The 22,907-nt window shown below is 49.2% G+C and overlaps 1 protein-coding gene across 2 annotated transcripts in view; it reads right to left on the bottom strand.

The window, feature by feature from the left end:
* DPYSL2 (dihydropyrimidinase like 2) overlaps positions 1–22,907 on the bottom strand; it is a 104,581-nt gene that overhangs the window by 47,547 nt on the left and 34,127 nt on the right. The window contains exons 1-3 of one of the 2 annotated variants that reach the window (XM_037497373.2): positions 18,362–18,717; positions 14,961–15,049; positions 12,543–12,727 (exon numbers count right to left, since the gene is read on the bottom strand). In XM_037497373.2, the coding sequence (XP_037353270.1) occupies positions 12,543–12,727; positions 14,961–15,049; positions 18,362–18,400 (313 nt within the window). In that variant the 5' untranslated portion in view covers positions 18,401–18,717. Of the gene's footprint in view, positions 1–12,542; positions 12,728–14,960; positions 15,050–18,361; positions 18,718–22,907 lie in introns of those variants that run through there. The other variant, XM_037497372.2, reaches the window with a different exon arrangement.

Raw genomic sequence — 22,907 nt, 5'->3', positions numbered from 1 at the left:
AGGGAATAACTACCCGCTCACAAGCAGCAGGGTCAGAACCAGAAGGAAGGCCTCTGGATTCCCAGATCTGTGACTTTTTGTTGTCAAGAAGTTTGGGCCTCAAATTCTTTCCATTACACCTCATGCTTCCCCTTGGAATATCTCCATCAAGGAAAAAACAATGCCCAGAACAGCAATCCCAACTTGGAGAAACTGTTGGATATTGCTCCCCATCCCTGCTCCTCCTCAGAAAACAATGCCATCTGCCTGAGGTGGTTCCCAGGCAGACTTGGGAAAAGCTGAGCCTGACAAAGCTCCCAGGGGTTGTGCCAAAGTGATTCATAGAAATACGGAAAGACAAGATCCAGGCAAGGGCACGGAGACCTGTGAAGCCACTTGCTTGAAGGGCTTGGCACAGTCTCGCCCCGCATGGAAAAAGGGGCTCCCGTGCCTCCCAGAAGAAAACGCAGTCTGGCAGATGAATGCAGGCCATCAGATACTCCTTGAGAAAGCTCTCCAAACTGCCCCCAACCCCAGGATGCAGGGGGACACCTTGGCCAAAAATTCAATGCTTTGGGAGGCCAGAACTGAACTCACCACAGCCTTGTGCGCTTCCTCTCCCCTGGGCACAGTCTCCTACTCCTGAGAGATGTTCACTATCTGATCCCTACCTCCCTTTCTATTACAGGAAAAATATACTTTTAAATAAAAGTTGGATTGGAGGGCAGGGTCAAGATGGAACACCAAAACCTTTCTGCTCCTTGGTATGGATATTAGCCAAACTCTGACTGCGTGCTCCAGGTGGGGCCTACATCCGGGAAGTTTCTGGAGCACCTGGCACCATGCTGGGCACAGGCAGCATTCAGGAGCATAACTTTTAGTGTTGTTGTTTTTTTTTTTTTTTTTTTTTTTTTTTTTCATATTTCTTTTTTTTTTTTTTTTTTATAGAGGCATGTTTTATTTATTTATTTGTTTGTTTTTGTTTATACATGCACTGGGTACAGTCAGAAGTGCGGGAGGGCGAGAGAATTCACCAGAGCCAGAGCGGGGAGCAGAGCAGGCAGAAGGACCGAAGTACACTGCTGAGGGGAGCAGCGGGCGGCAGGAGAGGTCTGCGCGCCATATGGGATCCTCCTCCGGTGGCCGGGGAGCAGCCGGGGATTGAACCGGCGCCGCAGAGGCCGCGGGCAGCTTCGCAACCCAGCGCTCAACCGCTGAGCCACCGGGGAGGCCCTAGTGTTGTTGTTTTTTTAAGATTTTTTTTTATGCATACAAGAATTGGGGTATAGGCCAGAGATGTGGGGGGTGAGAGGATTCACCAGAGATGGAGTGGGGAACAGAACAGGCACACTGACTGAAATACACTGCTGAGGGGAGCAGCAGACGAGACAGAAGAGGTCTGCTGTGCCATGTGGGTAGTAGCTCCCTGGCTGGGGATTGAACTCATGCCACAGTGGCTGGTGATAGCTTGAAGCCCCGAGACTTTAACCCCTGTGCCACCAAGGAGGACCCGCACCTTTCAGTTTTTTAAAATCAAACAGGACTCTGTTATCTGCAGGTGCCATTAGCCCAGAGCATGGGTGAGAACCCAGCACTAACATCTGCCAGCACTGAGGCAGGTCACCTGGCTTCCCCTGTCTTCATTTATGGCAGGAGGACAAGCCTCTACCCTGTGGTTTTGATTAGAAATGGTGCATACAGGGCCTCCCCTGGTGGCGCAGCGGTTGAGTGCTGGGCTGCAGAGGCTATTCCCCACCCACCGGTGAGGGTCCCACAAAAAAAAAAAAAAAAAAAAAGAAAAAGAAATGGTGCATACAGGGCTCACATAGGCTCCCAATGAACAGTATTGATTATCTGTTCCCCCAAATTGCCTCACTTTCTTCTAACCATCTTAGGTGGGAGTCACGCAGTAACTCCCTGAGATTCCTTGCGCGTTGGTGGAGGGTTGCAGACAGCAGCCACCAGGGCATTGCCTTTCAGGACTCATCAGAGGACAGGAGAGTTCAATATCAGCCCCTTACAGAAAGAGCAAGCTCTCTTTACCTAAGAAGGCCTTGGTTGCTTGCCACTGTTGTCTGCAGCAGTAACTACTAACACCCCGTTTTGTCCTTAAAGTGCATCCATTCAAACAATAACTTAAATACTTCTCTTCCTTATAGGGCTAAAGTCCCCACTTAATTATATAAAATGATATTTTAAACATGCCACCAGCACAGCCCTGAGACAATTTCTTGGGTTTACTTTTAAAAATGAAATAAATCCTTTATTTCCTCCAAAATATTAAGTCCACCTTCCTCCACTGGACTGAGAGTGGCCCCAAAATATGTGAACCCCTCAGGGCATACTTTTCTAACTATACTCTCTTCCTGCCTAAAAGGTGGCTCTGTTCTCCCTGCTATTTTTAATCTCCTATGATTTGTGTCATAAATAAACGAGGCAAAAAATTAAACACTAATAATAGAGACACCCAGCCAAATGAAAGAAGCATGGGACTGCATGTTGAAGAAAAAGGAGCTGTTTGCCTGTCTGAATTGGCTGACAATGAGACCAGAGCTTTGATCTCTGAGGGGTTTTCCACGAAATCCCTTCATTTGATGTCATGAAATAGGAACAAGTCACTCACCATGCCTGCCGGAGAAGAGAGAGCCCTCTGTGACTAACTGCATCCATCCCCCCTGGGGACTTTGTCACCAATTGGGTGGAACAACTCTGGCTGTACACTGGAAGCTCAGAGAGCTAAGGGGGTGCAGAAGTGTCGAGTGAGGAACCAGACCTCCTTGTAGAGATTAATGAATCCATCTTGAGAAATGGAGGAAGGAGGCGTTCAACAGCACAGTAACAACCAATTATAAAGTTGGCCTCATTTAAATTCCTTTTTTGGCTGAAAATGCAAATCTAGCAAGAATTATTGACTTGATGAGCTATTTCCTGGTGACATCACTTTGCATCTGTGAGGCCGGGTATGTTGTCAAGAAATTGAGGCCCTGACTTCTCCAGTAATTATTTGGAGGGAAAAAGGTGAAATGTAAAGTTTTTATTTTTTGGTTTAAGAATTCATTTTAAAAGATTTCCTCCATATAGCAGTTTTTCCCACTATGTTCAAAACACAAACTCCATTACATGAGCTAGAACTCTCTTCCTGATCTCACCAAGGGGCAGAGAAGAGAGATAAGCCATGTGGAGTCACCACAGTTAACAGGTGAGTCGGTGGGTAGATGGATGAATAGATGGACAGATGGGCAGACAGATCTATTCACACAAGTACAAAAATGTCACAGTTTTAAATACTATGTTATAGCAACCTCACTTACATTTCACTCACCCAGAGAAAGAGTTATCAATTGTCTTCATTTTATAGACATGGAATTGCTATCCAGAAATATATTAGAAGATCACATTCAAACACGAAGTACTAGAAAGGGAAAAATAAAATTAGATCTTTTGATTCTTGGAGCTTTCCCATTAGGGTCCTGCTGTGTTACCTGCAACCTTATCCTACGAATGAGGCCCATATAATGGGTTAATAAATTTCACCCAGCTGCAACAGAGTTGGGACAGAAGATCAGAAGGCTGCCTTAAGAGTCTACAATTCTGTTATTACCAGCCTTGTTTGATTTTTTCATCATAGCTGCCCAGAGGAAGGATTCCAGTTATGACCTATCATTAGATGGAGATTAGGTCATACCACTACTGACTCAACGTAAAGACAGCAGGCTTTTCTCAGGGAAGCCAGCACAGCAGGTGGCTTAGTCAACACACCTGCTCCCCTCTGCCCTCAGCAACCCCCCATCCCACCACCTATTCCTATTCATCACCTCTCATCACACTTACTCCAAGTCCTAACCACCTATTACAGAATTTGCCAAACCTTTGTAAAACCTTCCACCAAGGACAGCAACCGAAGGAGGAAGCCCTTTTTGGTATTATTAGCTCAGCCACTTGTTTCATAAGCTTGTAGAGGGCACCTGGCCACAGAACTCACCCAACCCAGGCCACGACAGTCATTTCCTTTCCTTGACAAACAGGACAGGGCACTACAGGACAGGGCACTACAGGGGACAGAGGGCAGAAGACACTTCAAGGTTTTAGAAAACCTTAGCAGATAATCATTTGATTTCAAAAGAAGTCTATTAGGACAAAAACTCCTAGACCCATAAGAGTCATAGACTCAAACCTGGCCATTATCTTCAAGTTTTAAAAACTACCAATGCCCAGACCCATCTAAAATAATTAAGTCAGAAGTTCTGGTCTCTGTATTTTGTGAAAACTCCCCAGGGGATTCTAGTGTGCCATGGAGATTTACAAGTACTACCCTGGCTCACTGCAGAATTCCTTTGACTGGACAGTCGACCTCGGTCACAGACATCCAACCCCTGGCTGCATCCTCTCTGTCATTAGGGGAACATTTAGTCACATTCAAAGAAAAATGCCTCCCAAATGGGTTAACCAAAAAGAACTGTAATTTCTATTCAGTGTAACTCCCCTTTATCATTATCGTGGCAGTTTAGATGGAGTAAAAGCCAGGAATTTGGGGGTAAATGGCTTCACCCAACAATAGCAGCAAGCTGGAGGCAGAGCCCTCAAAACCCAAATAAATAAATAATCACTTCCCAAAAAGAAATAGAAAGGTCTTGGGCCTCCCTGGTGGCACAAGGGGTTAAGCACAGCACTGTGAAGCTATCCATAGCCTCTGCAGCACGAGTTCGATCCCCAGCCAGCCAGGGAGCTACCCACATGGCGCAGCAGACCTCTCCTGCCTTGCCCGCTGCTCCCTTCAGCAGTGTATTTCAGTCAGTCTGCCTGTTCTGTCCCGGACTCTTTCTCTGGTGAATACTCTCATCCCCCCACCCGACACCTCTGGCCTGTACCCCAGCTCTTGTATGCATAAATAAATCTTTAAAAAAAAAAGATTTATTTATTTATGTGTGAAGAATTGGGGTATAAGCCAGAGGTACGGGAGGTGAGAGGATTCACCAGTGACAAAGTGGGGAGCAGAACAGGCAGATTGACTGAAATACACTGCTGAGGGGAGCAGCAGGTGAGTCAGGAGAGGAGCTACCATGTGGGTAGCTCCCTGAACGGGGAATCAAACTTGTGCTGCAGAGGCTACAGACAGCTTCATAGGTTGCATCTTAACCCCTTGCACCACCAGGGAGGCCCCTGTAAATAAATAAATCTTTAAAAAAAAGAAAGAAATAGAAAGGCCTTCTTAAAGAGGAAAAGGAGAAAGGACCCCAACTAGAGTGATTTGGGGCCAGAATTATGGACAATAAGTGGGAAAATAGAAACTCCTTAAACAACCACTCCTGAAGTCATTTGTTTTCCTCCTCAAGGCACTGAGTACCATTAATTTTTCAAAAGAGGACAGAGTGTTCACCTGTTATGGGATCTCGTATGGGAAGCAAAGCAAACCAACCAAACTTCAGCAGGGAAATGAAACACGAGCTCTATTCTAGTTCCTGTCTGAAGAGAGGAAATATATTAATCAAAGCCACTGAAAACTCTGTGGTTGGGAGTCTTCTTAAATGATTGCGTGTGCCTTCTCCTTCCCCAACACTCGCCACAGAAGCTGCAGCTATGTTGCCATGCACTGGAGGGAAGATGAGCAACGGGGAAGGCAGTGACAGAATGGGTGGTTTCCAAAGTGTGCTTCCCCAACCCTAGGATTCCCCAGAGGCAGAGGGGGAGATGGCGAGAATTGGGCAAGTGTCTGGGCGCTCCCACCACCCACACATGCCGCCATTCCAGTCAAAGCAGCTCTGCTTTCATGGGTCCTATCTGCCAGGCCAGGGAGGGTGGGGGAGGGTGGGGTCGAGGGGGGGGGTGTCCATGTAAGATTTCACCAGAAAAGGGCAGCTGGGGAGAACAGAGTTAAAACTTTCAAGAGCAAAAGTAACAGGGCCAGGGCCTCCCTGGTGGCGCAGGGGTTAAACGCAGAATTATCAAGCTGTCACCAGTCACTGCAGCACGAGTTCGATCCCCCGTCAGCCAGGGAGCTACCCACATGGCGCAGCAGACCTCTCCTGCCTCGCCTGCTGCTCCCCTCAGCAGTGTATTTCAGTAGATCTGCCTGTTCTGCTTCCCAATCTCTCTGGTGAATCCTCTCACACACACACCCCACCCCCTGCACCTGTCTTACACCCCAGTTCTTGTATGCATAAATAAATCTTTTTAAAAAAAAAGAAGTAACAGGACCAAGCCTTTGTCCAGACACATTCAGCTGCTTACTGGGCAGCTTCCACTTCTGCCGGCACCATCAAAAGTGGAGAGCACAACCCGTGTGCTCAGAAGTCTTTGCCCAGCTCACTCAGCCTGGACACTGAATAAGGGCACTCATGACATGTGAGTGTGTGTGCAGTGAGTCATAGGAAACCCTGAAGTCCTCGCACCCAAAGGTGAAGAAAGTCCTGCTGGAGCCAGGCATTTCCACTCTCATTCGGGTAAAGGGACTGGCAGGAAATCCCCTCGAGTCTGAGTTCCTAGATCCATGGACAGCCAGAGACTGCACACTGGGAACTTCAGGCAGGGTCAGAACTGGATCAGAGAGGATGCAGACACCTATGTAAGAGGTGCAGGCCCACTTCCTTCATGGGCTGGGGTGACATATTTAACTGCTAACAATCAAGGCCAGGGCCAGGCAAAAAACTCCTGGTTGGACTAGAAAAATTGCCACAATGTCTATGGAATAGGGCCCAGGCACTCCAACAAGAACGCACTGCTTCTGGTAAGGCCTGGCAGACCCTAAGTCCACTAGGCTAGTTCGCCAGTTGATGGAGTCCAGCCCAACAGCCTCCTTCACAGAAGAACTGACTAAAAGGAGTGTCTGGCCCTCTGGGAAAAGCAGTTATTTTATGGGATGCTTCATCTGTTTCTCCCTCTTCCTCCATTCTGCTCACCACCAGGTATCAGATCAGCCCCAGACTGGATGGATTCTCCCAGTGCAGATGTCCAGGGCCACCGTGCCACGGTGCCAGCTTGAAGCCCTTTGGCGAGATGTGTGACCTCACCCATATGGCGCCTGGGAGACTCGAGGAGGCCAGTCAGAAGCACTCACACCGACAGACAGCCCTTCGGAAAACGTGGCTTTCTAATCGCCAGGCCACAGGCAGATTCTGTGGCGACAACTTGGGTCCTGGACTTTGAAATGTTATCTGATGTGGTCGGGCTTTCTTGTAAACATTTTCTAACCCGAGTGAAATGCATGCTGCAAAGGGTATGATCCGAGTATCAATTATAGACACATTCATATTATAGTGTGTGTATGTGTGTGTGTTTTCACACACGCATACGTGTCAGCAAGGAACGAATCCAAACGCCACATGAATGAAAAATGACAGGCAGCAGATGGATCGTAGCGGCCTCTGGAGCCAGGTCTCCTCAGGAAAGCCAGGCCGGCAGGGCCATGGAAAGCCACCTCGCCTTCATCTCAGGCCTCCAGCCACCACCCCTGAGGCTATCTAGAGCTAGTACAAGCTCGCGTGGACTCGGGAACGATGCTGAGTCTCACGGTGCCCAGGGCCACTTCTCAAACACACCCGCCCCTGTGCACACTGAGAGGAGGCTGTCTTTCCAGAGGACCAGCACGAGCTGCTCCACAACCCCTAAAGGACAACTCAGAGGGGCTGTCCTTGCTCATGACCACAGGCCGATGTTTGGGCTCTGGGCTTTGCTCTCCCTCTCCCAACTGCTGCAAGGAAAAGCTGCAAAGACTGGGGTGTCTAAGCAGCAGAAACAGGGGCCCTGCTGAAGAGACAGTGAACACAGTTAACATCAGAAATGACCCCTCCTCCCCATGCCAGGATGGTATCGCTCAGCCAAAGAGGAACTCAAGTCCCAGTGTCATGTCCATTTGTTCGTTCGTTTCTTCGTTCACGCCATGGCAGGCACGACGGGAGAGCCAAGGAGTGAGCTGCGTGGGTGGGCGGGCGCGCAGGGAATACTGGAGCAAAGAGGCAGAGGGGCCCTGATCAAACTATAGCGCGGCTGAATGCCAGAAGGGCTGTAGGATAGAGACCCAATGTTTGCCAAGGTGCAAAGAAGGAACAGATTTTAGTGGAGAGTGGAGCAGGGGACTTGGGATGGAGGGAGCTGGGTCTCAAAGAAAATGAAGATGCCTAGCAGCTAAGAGCAGGACTGAGAAGGCTGAGGTGACCACTGCGTCTGGGCTGGGGCGTCTGGGCCAGGCCACTGGGAGGCTCTGCCACTGGGCAGTATTCCCAGGGCAAAGGAGCCGCTGAGGGCTGCAGAGGAAATAGTGATGGAAGCTGTGCCAGAGCCAGTGCCTGTGGGCTACAGAGGCCAGATCTGGGGGCACTGTGACTCCAGGAAGCCTGCAGCATCCTCGGCAAGCATCTGAATCAGTGGCAGTAAAGAAAGGGTGCAAGAGACAAAGCAGAGGGGCAAGATCAACTTGGTGATTGAAACGGTGGGTTCGAGGCAGTGTGACCGTGAGGGCTGGCAGCCACCCTCTCTGTGACAGGTTCCGGCAGAGAAGCAGGAGTGCTGGAGAAGCGGGTCGTGTGCCTGGAGACAGCGGGAAGGCAAATCTGAGGCACATCAAGGAGCCACATCTAGAAGGTAAGTGAGCAGGGGGATGGTTCTGGCCAGCGCAGCAGCAGCAGCAGCTGCAGCAGCTCCGTCCTGGCCAGCTCCGCAGCAGCAGCTCTGTGCTCAGATCAGATCCTAATTTCTGCTGCATGGCAGCGCCTCAGGGATGAGAGAAGCCCCCTTGGGTTTGCCTGGGGTTCCACACCCCCTAGGAAATCCCTAAATTCAGGTTAGCAGAAATGACAGTTGGTCTCCTTCTCTGAGCTGCAGCTCTCAGACTTTGGAATCCTAGAGTGCATAGAACTGGCATGGGTGCCCCAAGCTGCCCCCTTCCTACAATCCACGTTTTCAAAGGGCTTTACAAGTTTGTTTGCCAATCACCAAATTCAAATACAGACCCACAGGTCCTACCAGATTCCACTCAAATGGATTGGGTGGGGTCTAGAAAGTGGAATGTTTCAAGGGGTGCTGACCAGACTTGGGAGAACCCCTGCTCTGAGCAAATATCCTGGATAGATGCTGCTGCAGCAGGCACCTCTTTGACTCCATTGAGAAAAAAGAGATCTCTGCAGAGACAAGAGGTTGCCGGCACCTAGTGTGGGGTGGAATAATAGTAACTACAGCGTTTGAGTACTTCCTACAGGCCGGGCTCTATTCCCATGTCTCCACAGCCAATCTCTGTAACATTTCCATTTTTCAGAGGAGGCAACTGAGGCTTCAAGTCAAGGTCACACAGCTGGTGGGTGATGGAGCCAAGCTTCATGTCGGGGATCCACATATACCCCTCACCCCACTGAGGCACAGGGTAAAGTTGTAGCAGTGATGCCCTTCTCTCCAGCCTCTGTCTTTCCCACTATAAAATGGCAGTGGCAGTACCGGCAGCTTCCTGGAGCCTCTGGGGTCTTGCCAACCCTGAAGCCAGCAGTGTGTTCCCCAAACAGCACCCCTATCACCCCCATGAGCACTCTGCCAGCCTGGATGACACCTGCAGCCTCTACCCACCCGCCACAGGATAGAAAGGGCAAAGGGCATTCCCTCTGCCCTGAGCTGAGTTCCCCGACAAAGATCTCATTGTACAATTCTCAAGAGGAGGCTCTGTTCAACGGCAATAATATTATTTTCTGCTGCTGACGTGTCATTTCCATTTTTAAACAAGAAACATTTGGCTTCATTTTCCACCATGGGTCATGCCATTTCAGACTGAAATGAAGCCCCCCGGGTGCTGAGACCTTGGAAACACATGGCCAGGGACAGGTGAAAACTCAGCGGCAGGTGCAGGTCACAGGACTTGGAGAAAGGCAGAAAGATGGGAGGAAGGGGGTGCGAGAGCTTTCATCCCAATTTACTTCAATGACTCATTTCTGAAAATTTTTGACTGAATTGCTTTAAAGAGCCCTCTGGTCCCAACAGTCATTAAAGAAGTTATAATCTCCCTGCCCTTTTGGATATTCAAAAAAAAAAAAAAGAAGGAGTCAGGTCAGGTTGTAGGTACCAAGGAAATCACATTAAGCCTCTTGTAAGGCTCCCTCTCCAGAAAGCATGCCCTGCTGCTCTCTCATGGAAACAAAAGAACTTGCAGATTTCCTCACAATTTTAGTACCGCCTATCTCCTAAGGGAAGGGCAGGCTAGTGGGGATTCTGTAGAGGTCAGTAACCACGGTGGTCATTCGTAAGAGCAGTTAATATTTTTCTCAGGCTATAAAAGAAGTGGAATTTGGGGTGTGGCAACTCTTAACCACATCACAGTCATCTCTGATCACATTTATTTGGGTTTTGCTCACTGAATCTCTCTGCTCTTTAGCAGAGGAGCTGACAGCAGACAGACTCCACGTTAAAATGCAATTATATCCTGTCTAACCAAGCGGGCGGGTCTCTGCCTTGGCACTTCTCCTTCATTACCACCTGCCATGAGGCCACTTGCTGACTATTCCAGGCTCCCCAGGTCAGGGTCGGGACTTGTGGGGACATCCCTCATCCCTGCACAGAAGGAATCCACTTGGGGTAAAAAGAAAGAAGCCCACTGTCACGGAGAAGAAAGTCAGAGAGAAAGGCAGGGCGTGGGAGAGGAGGGCTTGCCCATGTGGTGAAGGGGTGAGGACAGGGGGCAGAAGAACACCAAGAAGCAAGAGAGGGGCCAAAGAATGAGTCCTGTGTGAAGAGTGAAGAGACACATCCGGGAATGCAGGAGACAAGAAAACAGGCTGATGGGGTCTGTCAAGTACGTCTGAGAGAAAATAGGCCTTTATATATCTGCTGAGCAAAGTGCTTTGACTAGAAGCAAACTATCTCTGAGCTCAGTGACGCAGCAACAGTGGGAGCTGGAAAGAACATCCAGGGTTATCTAGTATAAATCCTTCATTGTGCAAACGAGCAGCCCAGAGAAGAGAGATGACTTGCCCAAGGTCACACAGCAAGTTAGTGCCTGAGTGAGAGCAGTCCTCCAGGGTCCTGGTGGGGGCAATTCTACTGCAGATCTCCAACTCAGCCATCCCTCAAAGGCCATGGGCCACACCCTCCAGAAGTGTCATTTGTGGATTACTGGCACTCTCTGACCAAGGCGTATGACTCCAAAGTGAAGCATTTTATAACCTTCACTTGACCTTCTGGGCCGACATCCAAGCAGTCTCTGCCTTCCTACCTCCAGAGTTGCTCCACGGTTGGCCCTAAAGGAGGGATGGAAATGCCCACTGGTGCCCAGTGAGTCGTGACAGACACCCCTAACTAAATGGCAGGCTGCTCCGCGAGGCAGAGAGCCCCCAGTGTGTGTGGAGGGACTAGCCATGAGAAGGGCACCCACTACAGTTAGAGGGTGACATAAGCACAGTAAGAAAAAAAGCAGCGAGGCTTGAACTTGGAGGTTTTTACTGAGCCAGAATAAGAAAGCTTAAACAGGAAAGCAATCCCTGATCCTCAGAGCAGGACTGAGAGAACACGGGGAGGTGAGTGTATGTTTAAAAGGTAGGGAAGTGCAGACCAGGAGGGGATGTCAAGGTAATATTCTTCCAGGTGGTAAGATAGGAAGGGGGAAGCTGAGAGATTGACCTGAAGTCACAGGTAAAAAGAACCTCATTCCAAAAAACAACCAGTACAGTAGATTTTTCCAGAACATAGAGAGTTTAGTTCTTTCTACTTTAACCCTTTTTGAACTATCTGCTAGCTTTTAAGGCAGACTGTATGTTAACTTTCACTCTTGGATAAAATCTTTTTTATTCTTAAATAAGTGTCTGATGGGCCACTGGGCAGCTTGCCTACCTCCTCAAAAACAAAACGACATTTGCCAAGGGAAAATCAGCTGACACATTGCAAGCTGACAGTTCTCAAGCAAACTCTTAGCAGGTGTCTATGACTCCAGGTAATATACTTGAGATTTGACAGAAGGAAAAGCACAAATCCTTCCAGTGATGCATGAAGGGCACCCGGCTGTTGGCACTGACAGTACTCATATCTAAGACAGTTTATAACATCTGTGGCTCCTCCTGCAAGCAGGACTGCATGATTCCATTTGTATCAAATCTAGGCCAGTAAGTATTCCCCTCACTGGGTTTTCTTATCAATGGAATAAAGGTTGTTCCTGGTTCATTCACTGCACCCTGCCCTCATTTGGAGAAGATACAGATTCAGGAATTTTTTTAAAAATCAAAATCAAATGCTTTTAACTAAATGCTCAAAACTGATAGTTTTGACAATGACTCCAAGTGCTGTATTCATAGTAATCACATCGTATCATATTTTCAGGTTAAGGAAGACCAAAGTTCTCAAGCAGAGAAGGCAGAAGTCATCCCTTTAGTCCTACCAAAATTCTCGAGAACTATATTCTCAAGTTCAATTGGGGAGCTCAGAACTGGACAGAAAATGAGAGCAAAGTAACAAGACAGATGGCTGGCCCACCCTCACTCCTGCATGTGGTACCAAACCACTGTTCAGTTCAGCAGACTCATTTAGAAGAATCAAACGACAGTCTCATCTTCAAGTGATCCTGTTCCCAAGCACTAAGATTATTATTTTTAAAGTCTTACTGATCATGGTGGTTCCCCCAGCCAGGGCTGCCTTGGTGCCTTGAAAGAAGTCATCAGCAGAGGTCATCCCCTGCTCAGGCATCTGGAAGCGGGTATGGACATCGATCCCTCCAGGGATCACCATCCGGGAATGGGCTTCAATGGTCTTCACCCCTCCTGGCACAATCAGGTTTTCTCCTATTTGCCTAAACAAACAGGAGAGGTGACACAGTTATAAACCAACCCTCCTTGAGTCAAATGGGATCTGACAGACATTCCCACCAACTCACAAAAATTCTTCCCCTGTGCTCCACAGATTTTGGGGATTACTGATATTTTCGATGAATGGGTATGCTCCCCATTTCCTCCCCCAGCTAAGGGCAATGCCGAGTAAACTGAAAAACAAAAGTTAAATCAGGCATCAAAATCCCCAACCAAGGAGATTTAGTGACCAGAAAACCCCTAAGATGAAAGGATAACAAGCTCCCAAGGTATTTACATAAAATGCCACCAAATTTTTTCTATAATATATAGCGGAGCTGATTCTCTTATAACTTTCCCCAGACCTGGCTGCACTTCACACTTATTTTCACCATATGCTTTTTCAACAGAGGAAATAGGGGTAGTCGGCAGGGAGAACAAAACACAGCCAAAAATATAAAAAGGAACACTATAATTGAAACTATTTAAAAATTTAGAGGCATGATAAATGACTCAAATCATAAATTGGGCTATTAAAATTTATTACACTGTGGGACATTAGTTCATTTCCATGTTTAAAAAATCTTTGCTACATCTTTCAACCCATTTTTTAAAAAGAAAAAGCAATCAAAGAAGGGTCGATAAAGTTCTAGAACAAGTTAGTAAGGACTGAAAATAGCACACAGGGTTGCTTTCTTCTTGGCCAGTGTCTTTCCGCTAAGCCACATCACGCTGCCTTCTAACTGGGGGAACTGGAACACGGAAGTCACAGTATTTGAGAGCTTGGAGCTGAGACTGTCACAAGCAAGCACACATGGAGAAAACATTACATGTGGAAATGGTAAAACCTATTTTAGGTTCATAAATCAGGGTGTGCGTTTCCAGGCAACAGACACATCCACTCCAGTTTTCCACTCCTCTGGACAGGTTCGCTGCTAGCACTTGATGAATACTGCTTACTTAAAGGATGTCACTGGCTGCCATGTTTGTCTTTAAACAGATGTGCTGTTTCTCCAGAGCCCTGTCAGTCGTCCCAGTGGGGAGGGCACGAGGACACTGGTATGTACTCAGCTTACTTAACCCTCTAAAGTCCAAAATACTGTAATTTAGTAACTGCTGTATGGCTTCTTCATTGTGATACAATATACAATAAACAAGGGTAGTCTTATTTGTGCTAGTTGTCACTTAATGAAACCTAAAGTCTCCTCACAATAAAGCAGTAATGTGTGTTATTTGGCTTTCATTTGGCGTCCTGCGGCCCCCCCAACTTGAATTCTTTTTTTTTAAAGATCCATTTATTCATGCATACAAGAGCTGGGGTACAAGCCAGAGATGCCGGGGGTGAGAGGATCCACCACAGACAGAGCGGGAAAAGGAACAGGCAGACTGAGGGAAACACACTGCTGAGGGGAGCAGCGGGCGAGACAGGAGAGGTCTGCTTCACCATGTGGGTTGCTCCCTGGCCGGCCGGGGATCAAACTCATGCTTCAGAAGCTGCGGACTGCTCCATAGTGTGGTGCTCAACCCCTTGCACCAATGGGGAGGCCCCAACTTGAATTCTTGATTAAGAAAGAAGATATGTGGGCCTCCCCGGTGGCGCAGCGGTTGAGCGCTGGGTTGCGAAGCTGCCCGCAGCCTCTGCGGTGCCGGTTCGATCCCTGGCTGCTCCCTGGCCACCAGAGGAGGGTCCCACATGGCGCGCAGACCTCTCCTGCCGCCCGCTGCTCCCCTCAGCAGTGTACTTCGGTCCTTCTGCCTGCTCTGCTCCCCACTCTGGCTCTGGTGAATTCTCTCACCCTCCCGCACTTCTGACTGTACCCAGTGCTTGTATAAATAAATAAATAAATAAATCTTAAAGAAAAAAAAAAAAAAGAAAGAAGATGTGATGTCTTGTGTCCTTAGATGGGATGATCCATCTCAAACAACTGCATTCTAGGAAATTCCTTACTAAGTCAATATATCATATACCAAGTACTTGAGCTGGCAACAAGAAGACATTGCATGACCTCGGTTAAAAATAGCAAGTTACATAACACATAAGGAAATGGGTGTGTGCTTAATTGTGGCCTTGAATTCCTAAATCTGAGCTCCCAAGTTTTCTAACTGCCACCAATCAAAATGGGCTAAAACTGATAATGAATTATTCTTTGAAGTCTCTAAAGCTTGGTACTACTGCCTATGAATTGTTTAAGAAAATGGAAGGTACACAAATACTTCTACAAAATGAGTAATACTTACTTGATCAACCCATCTTCCATGTATATGTCTGCATAGAATGACTGGTCATCATTAACAATTTTACCTCCTTTGATCAGAAGACGATCACTCTGAAACGAAGAAGGAGTAAGGTCACCATGCATTCCTGATCTATGAGAAACACTGGCACTAAGACAAATCAACTAAGGTTACATTTCACTGTTCAAAAGTGATGGTCCAAATGAACCCGTTTTGGAAAGGTTCAAGGGCAAAGGTAAACCTGCGTGTGGCCATCTATTCATCACCTGATGCATCAGAACACACTGGCAAAGTTCAAAGTTTATGCTACATGAAAGAACTATCTTTCCATTAAACCTGCAAGCAAAAATAAATAAATAAATAAACAAACAAATGTCTAATCATCTCCCTATAAACACACTGGAAACATTTCAGATAAAGAAGACAATACTTTTCAATTGCTTTAGGCTAAACTTCCTTACACGCACTTGCAGGGAAGCCAGTTCTTGGCAAGGTTTGTGTCGGGAAATTTAGCCAAAAGTCGGTTGTCATGGGGTGTTCTACACAAACACACTCGGTTCTACCGTAGCAAGGTTCCAATTCAGAATGGTCTTTATATGTGCATTTATCTTTAATGCAAACCACAGCAAGTGTAGCAAGGGAAAGGGAAACACTTCAAATTTGTACCACTTTAACTATTAAGTTGTTAAGAACAAGGTTAAATTTTGTGAGTGCAAATTTTAAAATCGAACACCACTATGGATTGGTGATACACTTAACATTTATTTGGTGCAAAAAAGTATATAGACAAGTAGCCCATGAATGCCAGGAATGCAACAGAAATGTTACATTATGACTCATCTCTATTCCAAAGGCTGTTGATGGAATGGAATGTCAAAATCCTGTGTTTCACGTACAGGTACCTGTATTATCCCAGCCTGCTTGAAAGTTACAAGTTGAACCATATGTTGCCCTTTTATTATGCAAAACATTTCCAAAGATGGAATTCATTTGAACAACTCAAAAATCAGTTACAAAACAACATTCTCAGCAAGTGCTACTTGCATGTTGTGCTTAGCAAGAAAATTAAAGCAAACCTTTCAAAAATATCTAAGCTACTAGAGGTCCGGGAAAAGAGAAACCCAAAAATGCACAGGTGCCTGGGCTTATAGACTGTTTGTAATGAAAAACAGGAAGATCATTTTAATTATGTGCACTGTAGCGGCCGTAGTTCTGCTGTATGTAGACTTTGGAAAGTCAAATGGGACTGGAGTCCACACCACCAGCACTTGCACAAGATAAATGTAAAGCCTCTGAGCAATCCTACTGTGCACAGTGCCACCGAAGACTCAAAGCAAATCCTCCCGGTAGAAGGACCAGATCCTTATTCTCATAAGAGAAGAGCCGGGTAGGGAGTTTAAGCCACTTGTCCAAGGTAACCTGATTTGCTATACTTTCCTCCTCCTCCAACTTCCCTGCTCTCCCCAGATGCCTGCTTTGACAGGACAAAGGTGACTGGAGGGGTAAGAAGCCCTGCCCTTCAGCACCAGCTCCCTCAGTCACTGGGTACCTGCCCCAGGCATCACTGTGAATCCCCAAACATACATCAAGCCAAGGAGGAAAAAACAAACAAAAAAAATCACAGACCGGTCCACTCTAGTGCCTTCCAGAAGGCTTCTTACATAAGAGGCTGGCCCTGATGAAGGAGGCAACGCAACCACATTACACAGGTCCTGGGAGAGACGCAACCAAAATATTTTAAGGGTAGAGGGGAGCGCTCTTTTAAAAATTGGTAGTGTTGGTTGTTTGCTTTTTAATTTTTTTTCTCCTCTTCCCCTTCTGTCCAAACGAAACTACCTTTTTCATTCATGAAGACATTATTTGAGGCTTGCAGTGAATCTGCTCCCCACCCCCACTCCCCAGACTTTCTTCCCTGCAGGGAACACATACAATTTTGGGACTCCTTTGCCCAGCTGTTGGGGTTCTTGGGTGTTTGGCCTTTAAGAAAAGCTAGTACCCTAGCTGTTCCACCCTCACTGTGGAACAGCCCCAGACGTCCAACAAAATCCTGCGAGCACACGCCCCCTCCCCTGTGCATTTGTTCCTACATCTCTCTCCAGCGGATGGGTGTGCCCCTGTGCATCCAGAGGAAGTCGGGGTGCCCAGAGCGAAAAGCAGAGCGAAAAGCGCCCTCAAATCTAGCCCTAAACCCATCTCAACAGCTTTCCGTCTGCCTCAGCCCAGGGTATACCCAGGAATCAGCCAGCCAATTACAACTGCACACCATTATATAACAACGCATTTCCCTCGCGAGCCTCCCTTCCCAGGATTTCATTCGGGGGATGTAAAGAACCGGGGCTGGAGAGATTTTTCCAGGAAAAGATGGGGCGAGAATGGGGGCGGGAGTGGGGGAGAAGCAGGGAGAATCAGAACCCGTGGTCCTGGCTGCAGCGTCGCTAATTCACTGCTTATAGATGTTTTTCTCGAGATTTACAAACTGTCCACCTCGGGCCCCAGAACTGCGCGGACGCCGGCGGCCGCTAAGATCATTGTCTCGCCCAGGCCGGGCCGGGCCAGCTGCTCCGCGCGTCGCGCATCGCCATTACCTCCCCGCGCCCGGGGCGCGCGGTCCCCAGCGCCCACCCCTCTCGGTCCGCTCTGGACGCGCCGAGACGGACACCTCCTTGGGGGCAAAAGCTTATTAGACAGACTCAAGAAAGCGAGCCTCGAGCCCTTCCAGGGCCCAGCCCCAAACCAGAGAGCGAACAAGGGGAGAGGAACTCCCCAACATCCCGCCCTGGTCCACAAAGGCCCCCGCCTCGGCCCCCCCACCTCTGCCCTGCTCATCACCACGTCCCTGTTTTTCCTTTCCGCTTCCACATCATTCCGGTCCATTCTGCCCTTTAGAGCATCCCTCGACTGTCATTACGCCTGCGAGCTGAAATCCGCTCCTTTTTCTAATCGGCTGCAGGAAGGATCCAGAAAGCCCTTTCTAGTGGGGGCGGGAGACTTAGGGGAATCCAGTGCCCATCTCCCCGCCGCAGCTCTGGAGCCCAGCCTCGCAGCACGCAGCCGGGAGAACAATATCCGAGCTCCGACCATGCATATTCAATCTGGCATCCATTTGCTCGCACCGGCAGCCCGGCACTGCAGCCCCGCGCCACAATAAAAGGATCCAGCGGATCCGGCGCGCAACCCAAGCCGACCTCAATGCACGCACGTTATTTTAATTCTTGCAAATTATGGGATTCACAATTCTCTATCACTGCGTCTCCCACCACCACGATCGCCTTCTCCAGCAATTGGGGTGGGGGTGGGGGGAGAGTAGGGTCCCTCCTTCGCCCCCTCCTCGTTAAAAATTCTTCGATGTTCTGTGCCACAAAAGGTTGCTGACCCACCGGACATTCCCCAAGTGCCACACTCACCGTGATGCGTGGAATATTTTTCTTCCCCTGATAAGACATCTCTCTCCCTGGAAGAGGATAATTTCACGAGGGCAGTTTTAACGCAAAAATTGCCAGGAAAGAGACTTTGTATTATTATTTTTTTTTTTTTTTGCAGGATTAGAAACGGTGCAACCGCTCAGCTGGTTCTTGCAGATAGCAAATTTCAGGAACGTAAAGGATAAATGCAATCCTCAGTCTCTCTTTCTTCCTCCCCTCCAACACAGCCCCAGCTAGGGCGGAAAAAAAAGAGAGAACAGGAGAAAAGGGGGTGGAAATAAACTACAGCAATAAAAGCCTCGGTTCAAGTCGGCCAGCGCGGCGCATGCGCCGCCAGCCACGCCCTTTCCTCTCAGGCAAAAGCCATCCGCTTCGAGAGAGACGAGCCCTGATTGGCCCCCGTCGCGGGATATGTAAATGAGCGCGGACGGGGAGGGGCGCGCCGCGAGCGCGCGAAATGCTGCAGTGTGCGTCGAGGGCGGCGGTCGGGGCGTGCGCCCGAGCGGGGAGCGCGCCTTTCGCGCCCTTTTCTGAGGCCCGCGGCCTCGGCGGGCGGGGGGCGGCCGCAGCCCCCGGGGCCGCCCCCGCCGCCCCGGGGAGAGGAGGGGACCGGGGTGGGGGGGTCCTGACGCTCGGGGCGGCCCCGTCCCCCGCGGCGGAGCCTCGGTGCGGCGTGCGGCATCGCCCTCCCGCGCGCGCCCCGATGGCTGCCGCCCGCGCGCCAATCCGCGGAGGCCGCCGCTGCAGCCCCGCGTGGGGTGACTGCGCCGAGCCAATGGCTTCGCTGGCGGCGAGCGCGCGACCGCACCGCCGGCCGCCGCCGCGCCGCCCGGGAGGGGCGCCCGAGCCCTCCTCCCGCCGCCCCGGCCTCCGCCCAGAGGGCCCCCCTGGAGCTGGACGGACGCGGGGAGGGCGCGCGGGGCGCCGCGCCGGCCACGCCCGGCCCGGGACAGGGGCGCCTGCCTGCGGGGCTGGGGGCTCCCCGGGGCGGGAGGGGCGCGGGGGAGGCTGCCGCGGAGGAATCCGGCCGGGCGGCGGCGGCCGGGGGCTGGAGGCTGGAAATGGACGCCTGAAGGGAAAGGCGGGCAGCCGGGGGGAGGCTGGCGTCCGCGCCCGGGGATGGGAACTGCGCCCTGAAACGTCCTTTTGTGCCTTGGGGCTACAAGGACCTTGGGGTCGGGGGAGGGGGGGCGCCCCGCCCGCCGCCTGTGGAGGCAAAAGTGGGCCAGTCTAGGGGCCACTTCTCTTATAAACAGTCACAGTCACGCCCACCCTGACCCCTCGGCGGCCTGGGGGGCTGCATTCCCCCCCCCTGTGTCTGCAGAGCAGACGCTGTTGGGGTCACTGCCACTCGAGGGCCGCACAGGACTTAGCAGTGCGGGGGCCCGGCTGCCACATCACTTCATGAGGGAAAACGAGGTAAAGTGTGGAAAAGCAGGCTCGTAGTGAGAAAGGCGACTTCTCACCCCCAAAGGAGGAGAAACCGAGTTAAGAGCGAAGCAAAACTGAGTCAAGGGAATCCCCAGTCCAAGGCACACGTAAAACGACATTCTAGGCATGTCTCGGAAAAAGGGAAGCGGCCTGGGGCCTCTTGACTTTGCGCTCCCCACATCAGCCCGGATGCTCTGACTTCGGAATCCGGGTGGAGGAAAAAAGCTGGAGGAGCTGAACCACAGGCGTCTACCAGGGCTCATCTCTTTGGGGGGTTGCCCAGACAAGCCTATGACTAAAGCAGGATTTCTGTTGTTTGGGACCAAGCAACGGATAGATCCCCCACATAATCTAGACCAGCAGGCAGCCATGAAAAAAAAAAAATGAATCTATTTAATTGGCTCAGACCTGCTCAGAAAAGATGAGCCAGATAAACAGAAAGTCATCCTGTGGCTACTTGCGCCCCTGAAGCAGTGTCTCTGCATCTGGGTACAAAATGTAAACTCTCACTCCTATTCCTGTAAATTGTAAAGTCCCAAGAAAGGGGCTGTGGGCATGCGGGGAGCTACGTGACTGGTTAATTCATACAAGTTCCAATTAGCTCTGCGCTTGCCCCTCCAACTATGTGATGTGCTAAGAGCAAAGTGAGTTGATGTCAGCAAGTATTGGTGTCAGCCTGTGAGGGTTAAAGTCACACGTCTTAAAATGCATAAAATGTGCCCTCCTACCTGTGAAAACCAACAGTAGGTTCCAACGAAGAGTGGGGGGCAGGCTGGCTCTGGAAGTCAGTTAAAGAAGACAGTCCTATTAAAGCATAAGAAAAATACCACTTGGCAAGCAAGTGAAGAGATGAAAATTATTTAAAACAAAGTGACCTCCATATAGTTTGTCTTGTGATATTTTCCTGCTCTAGATTTTTTTATCTTCATGGATTTAACTATATCTTACTATTTACCAATTTGCCATTAAATGCTTTCCCCTGTACTAAAAGCTCCCAAGAGCTTTTGCGTCCATCTTGTTTCTATAACCATTGATTATTCGTTCATTGACATAAACAACCAAAAATGTAAAGTTTAAGTTGATTGGTCTGTTCTGACTACAGCCTAAGAATATTTGGCACATACAAATATCAAATATTTTGTAATTGACTAAAGGAAAGAATTGTCTGCAATCTGCCTTTCTTACCATACTTACTGCTCAATGCAGTGCAGAAAAGTAAAGGGGATGGGGGCAGATTTTTCACCCATTCTGCACTGATAGACAAGTTAATACACTCTTTTTTTGACACTGTCTTTAAATACTCAATGAAATTTTCCTGTAAAGCTACAAATCATTACCCCTGACCAAAAATTTGAACCCATCCTTGGGCGTGATTTTTCTGAATTGTTTAAAAAAATTGAATGCATATCAGACCTCAAAAAGAATTATAAAATGGCCCGTTCCAGATTCATGACCTCTTCCTCAACTCCGTACTCCTCCCCAAGCATAAGGAAAGAGCAAGATGTAAGTAAATGAGATAGTTCTTTCATGAAATATCTGTATCTGTGCCATTATGGTAACCTAGAGGCAGGGAGAAGCTGCCCTAGCAGAACTGTGAACAGGAGGAGTGAATTCTACCCAGGAGCTATGTCAGAATCTGACCACAGCCTCCTCTGCAGCTTCACCTGCCATCCCTGGACACCCCCACATCCCTACCTCCAAATACCCCCATCAATGAGTGTACACGGACACCAGTACACACACAAGCCCCTGAGGCGTGTGCCCTCTCAAATCTGTACTCTGCCCCATGCAGTTCCCGCTGCCTCCTTCTGTTTTCCCTCAACATTTCCTCTAAAAATGAATTTAAATGTCACCTCTTCCATGAAGTCCACCCTGCCCTCTAAAGCGTTAAGCGTACCCCTTGAATTCAATCCTACTATAACCTGCAGTGTGTCATATTGTAGTGTTTGTCCACCAGAGCATGACTCCTGGACCTGGGGGCCTCACTTTCCTCTTTCTCTGGCACCCAGCATGTCACTTTCCTCTTTCTCTGGCACCCAGCACTCTTGATGGCATGCACCTCAACATCTGGTGTTTGAAAAGTGCTGCCATAGCCATTGCAAGAAAAGAAGTTCTTCCATACCGCACCACATGGGAGTTTTGCTGTCAACAAAATCCCCACTTTAGGTCTTCCTCCTAGTGCGACTGCCTAAGTTTCCCACGTGCCCCTTCTTGGCAACCCAGCCTGTCTCCTCCAAATCTCTGAAACTACAAAAGAACCTTGTATTGTACCTGCATTTTAAGCAACACCTCCCCTACACAAAATTACCACATACTTCAAGCCTGATAAACCAGAGGGACAGAGCACCCTATCCTAAAGTGAACTCCAGAATTGCACAAGGCATCTCCTGTACAAGGCATCTCATCTTTCTCAGCACCCAGTTCTGAAATTGCTCTTTTCTCCACCCTCATTACTCTGGCACTCTGGGTGACTGTGCTGCTTTCAATTCCCCTCAGCAGCCTGCAGAGTAGGCATCCTTTGCCCGGCCAAGCCCACCACTGCTCTTGGTTTCATCTTCCCTTTTGGGAAGCTGGAGTAATCATTTCTGCTTCTGTGGTTCCCTGGGTGTCTGCGAAAGTGTGATCTTCGGGATGTCACAGAGAAAGTCCATCACATCAATTGCTGACAGGAAGAACGGAGCCTAGATGTGGCAAAGAAGAGAAAACCCTAAATCCCCCTTTGCCGCAGTATTCATGTCGAGGGCTGTGGCCTCAGCGGTCTGCAGAGAAGGCTAAAATTAATGCGGTGATGAAGAAAAGGCACCGGAATTTTTTGCCAAAACCTAAGGGCACCGATTAGGACACTTGAGCTGGAAGTGATGCCTTCGCTGCCGCAGATGGAGCCCTGCCATGAGGATGTTTTCTTTGTCTATGTTACCCCAAAGAGGCGGAGACTGCAGAGGGACAGCCACGCACCTACAGCTCAAGTCTGCCCACTGCTTCCCCAGAGGAAGCTTCCTTTACCAGGGGACCCATGAGGGTCGCAAGTGACTGGTCTCCTGAGCCAAAGGCTGTCTTTTCTGCAACTGGAAAGTCTATTGGCCAGCTCAGCTGGGCC

The sequence above is a fragment of the Talpa occidentalis genome, unplaced genomic scaffold (assembly GCF_014898055.3).
Source record: "Talpa occidentalis isolate TD23 unplaced genomic scaffold, MPIMG_talOcc4v2.1 talOcc4.8, whole genome shotgun sequence".
Lineage (NCBI taxonomy): Eukaryota > Metazoa > Chordata > Mammalia > Eulipotyphla > Talpidae > Talpa > Talpa occidentalis.
Note: the sequence above shows the minus strand (reverse complement) of the source record. Positions and strands in the feature narration are given on the sequence as shown.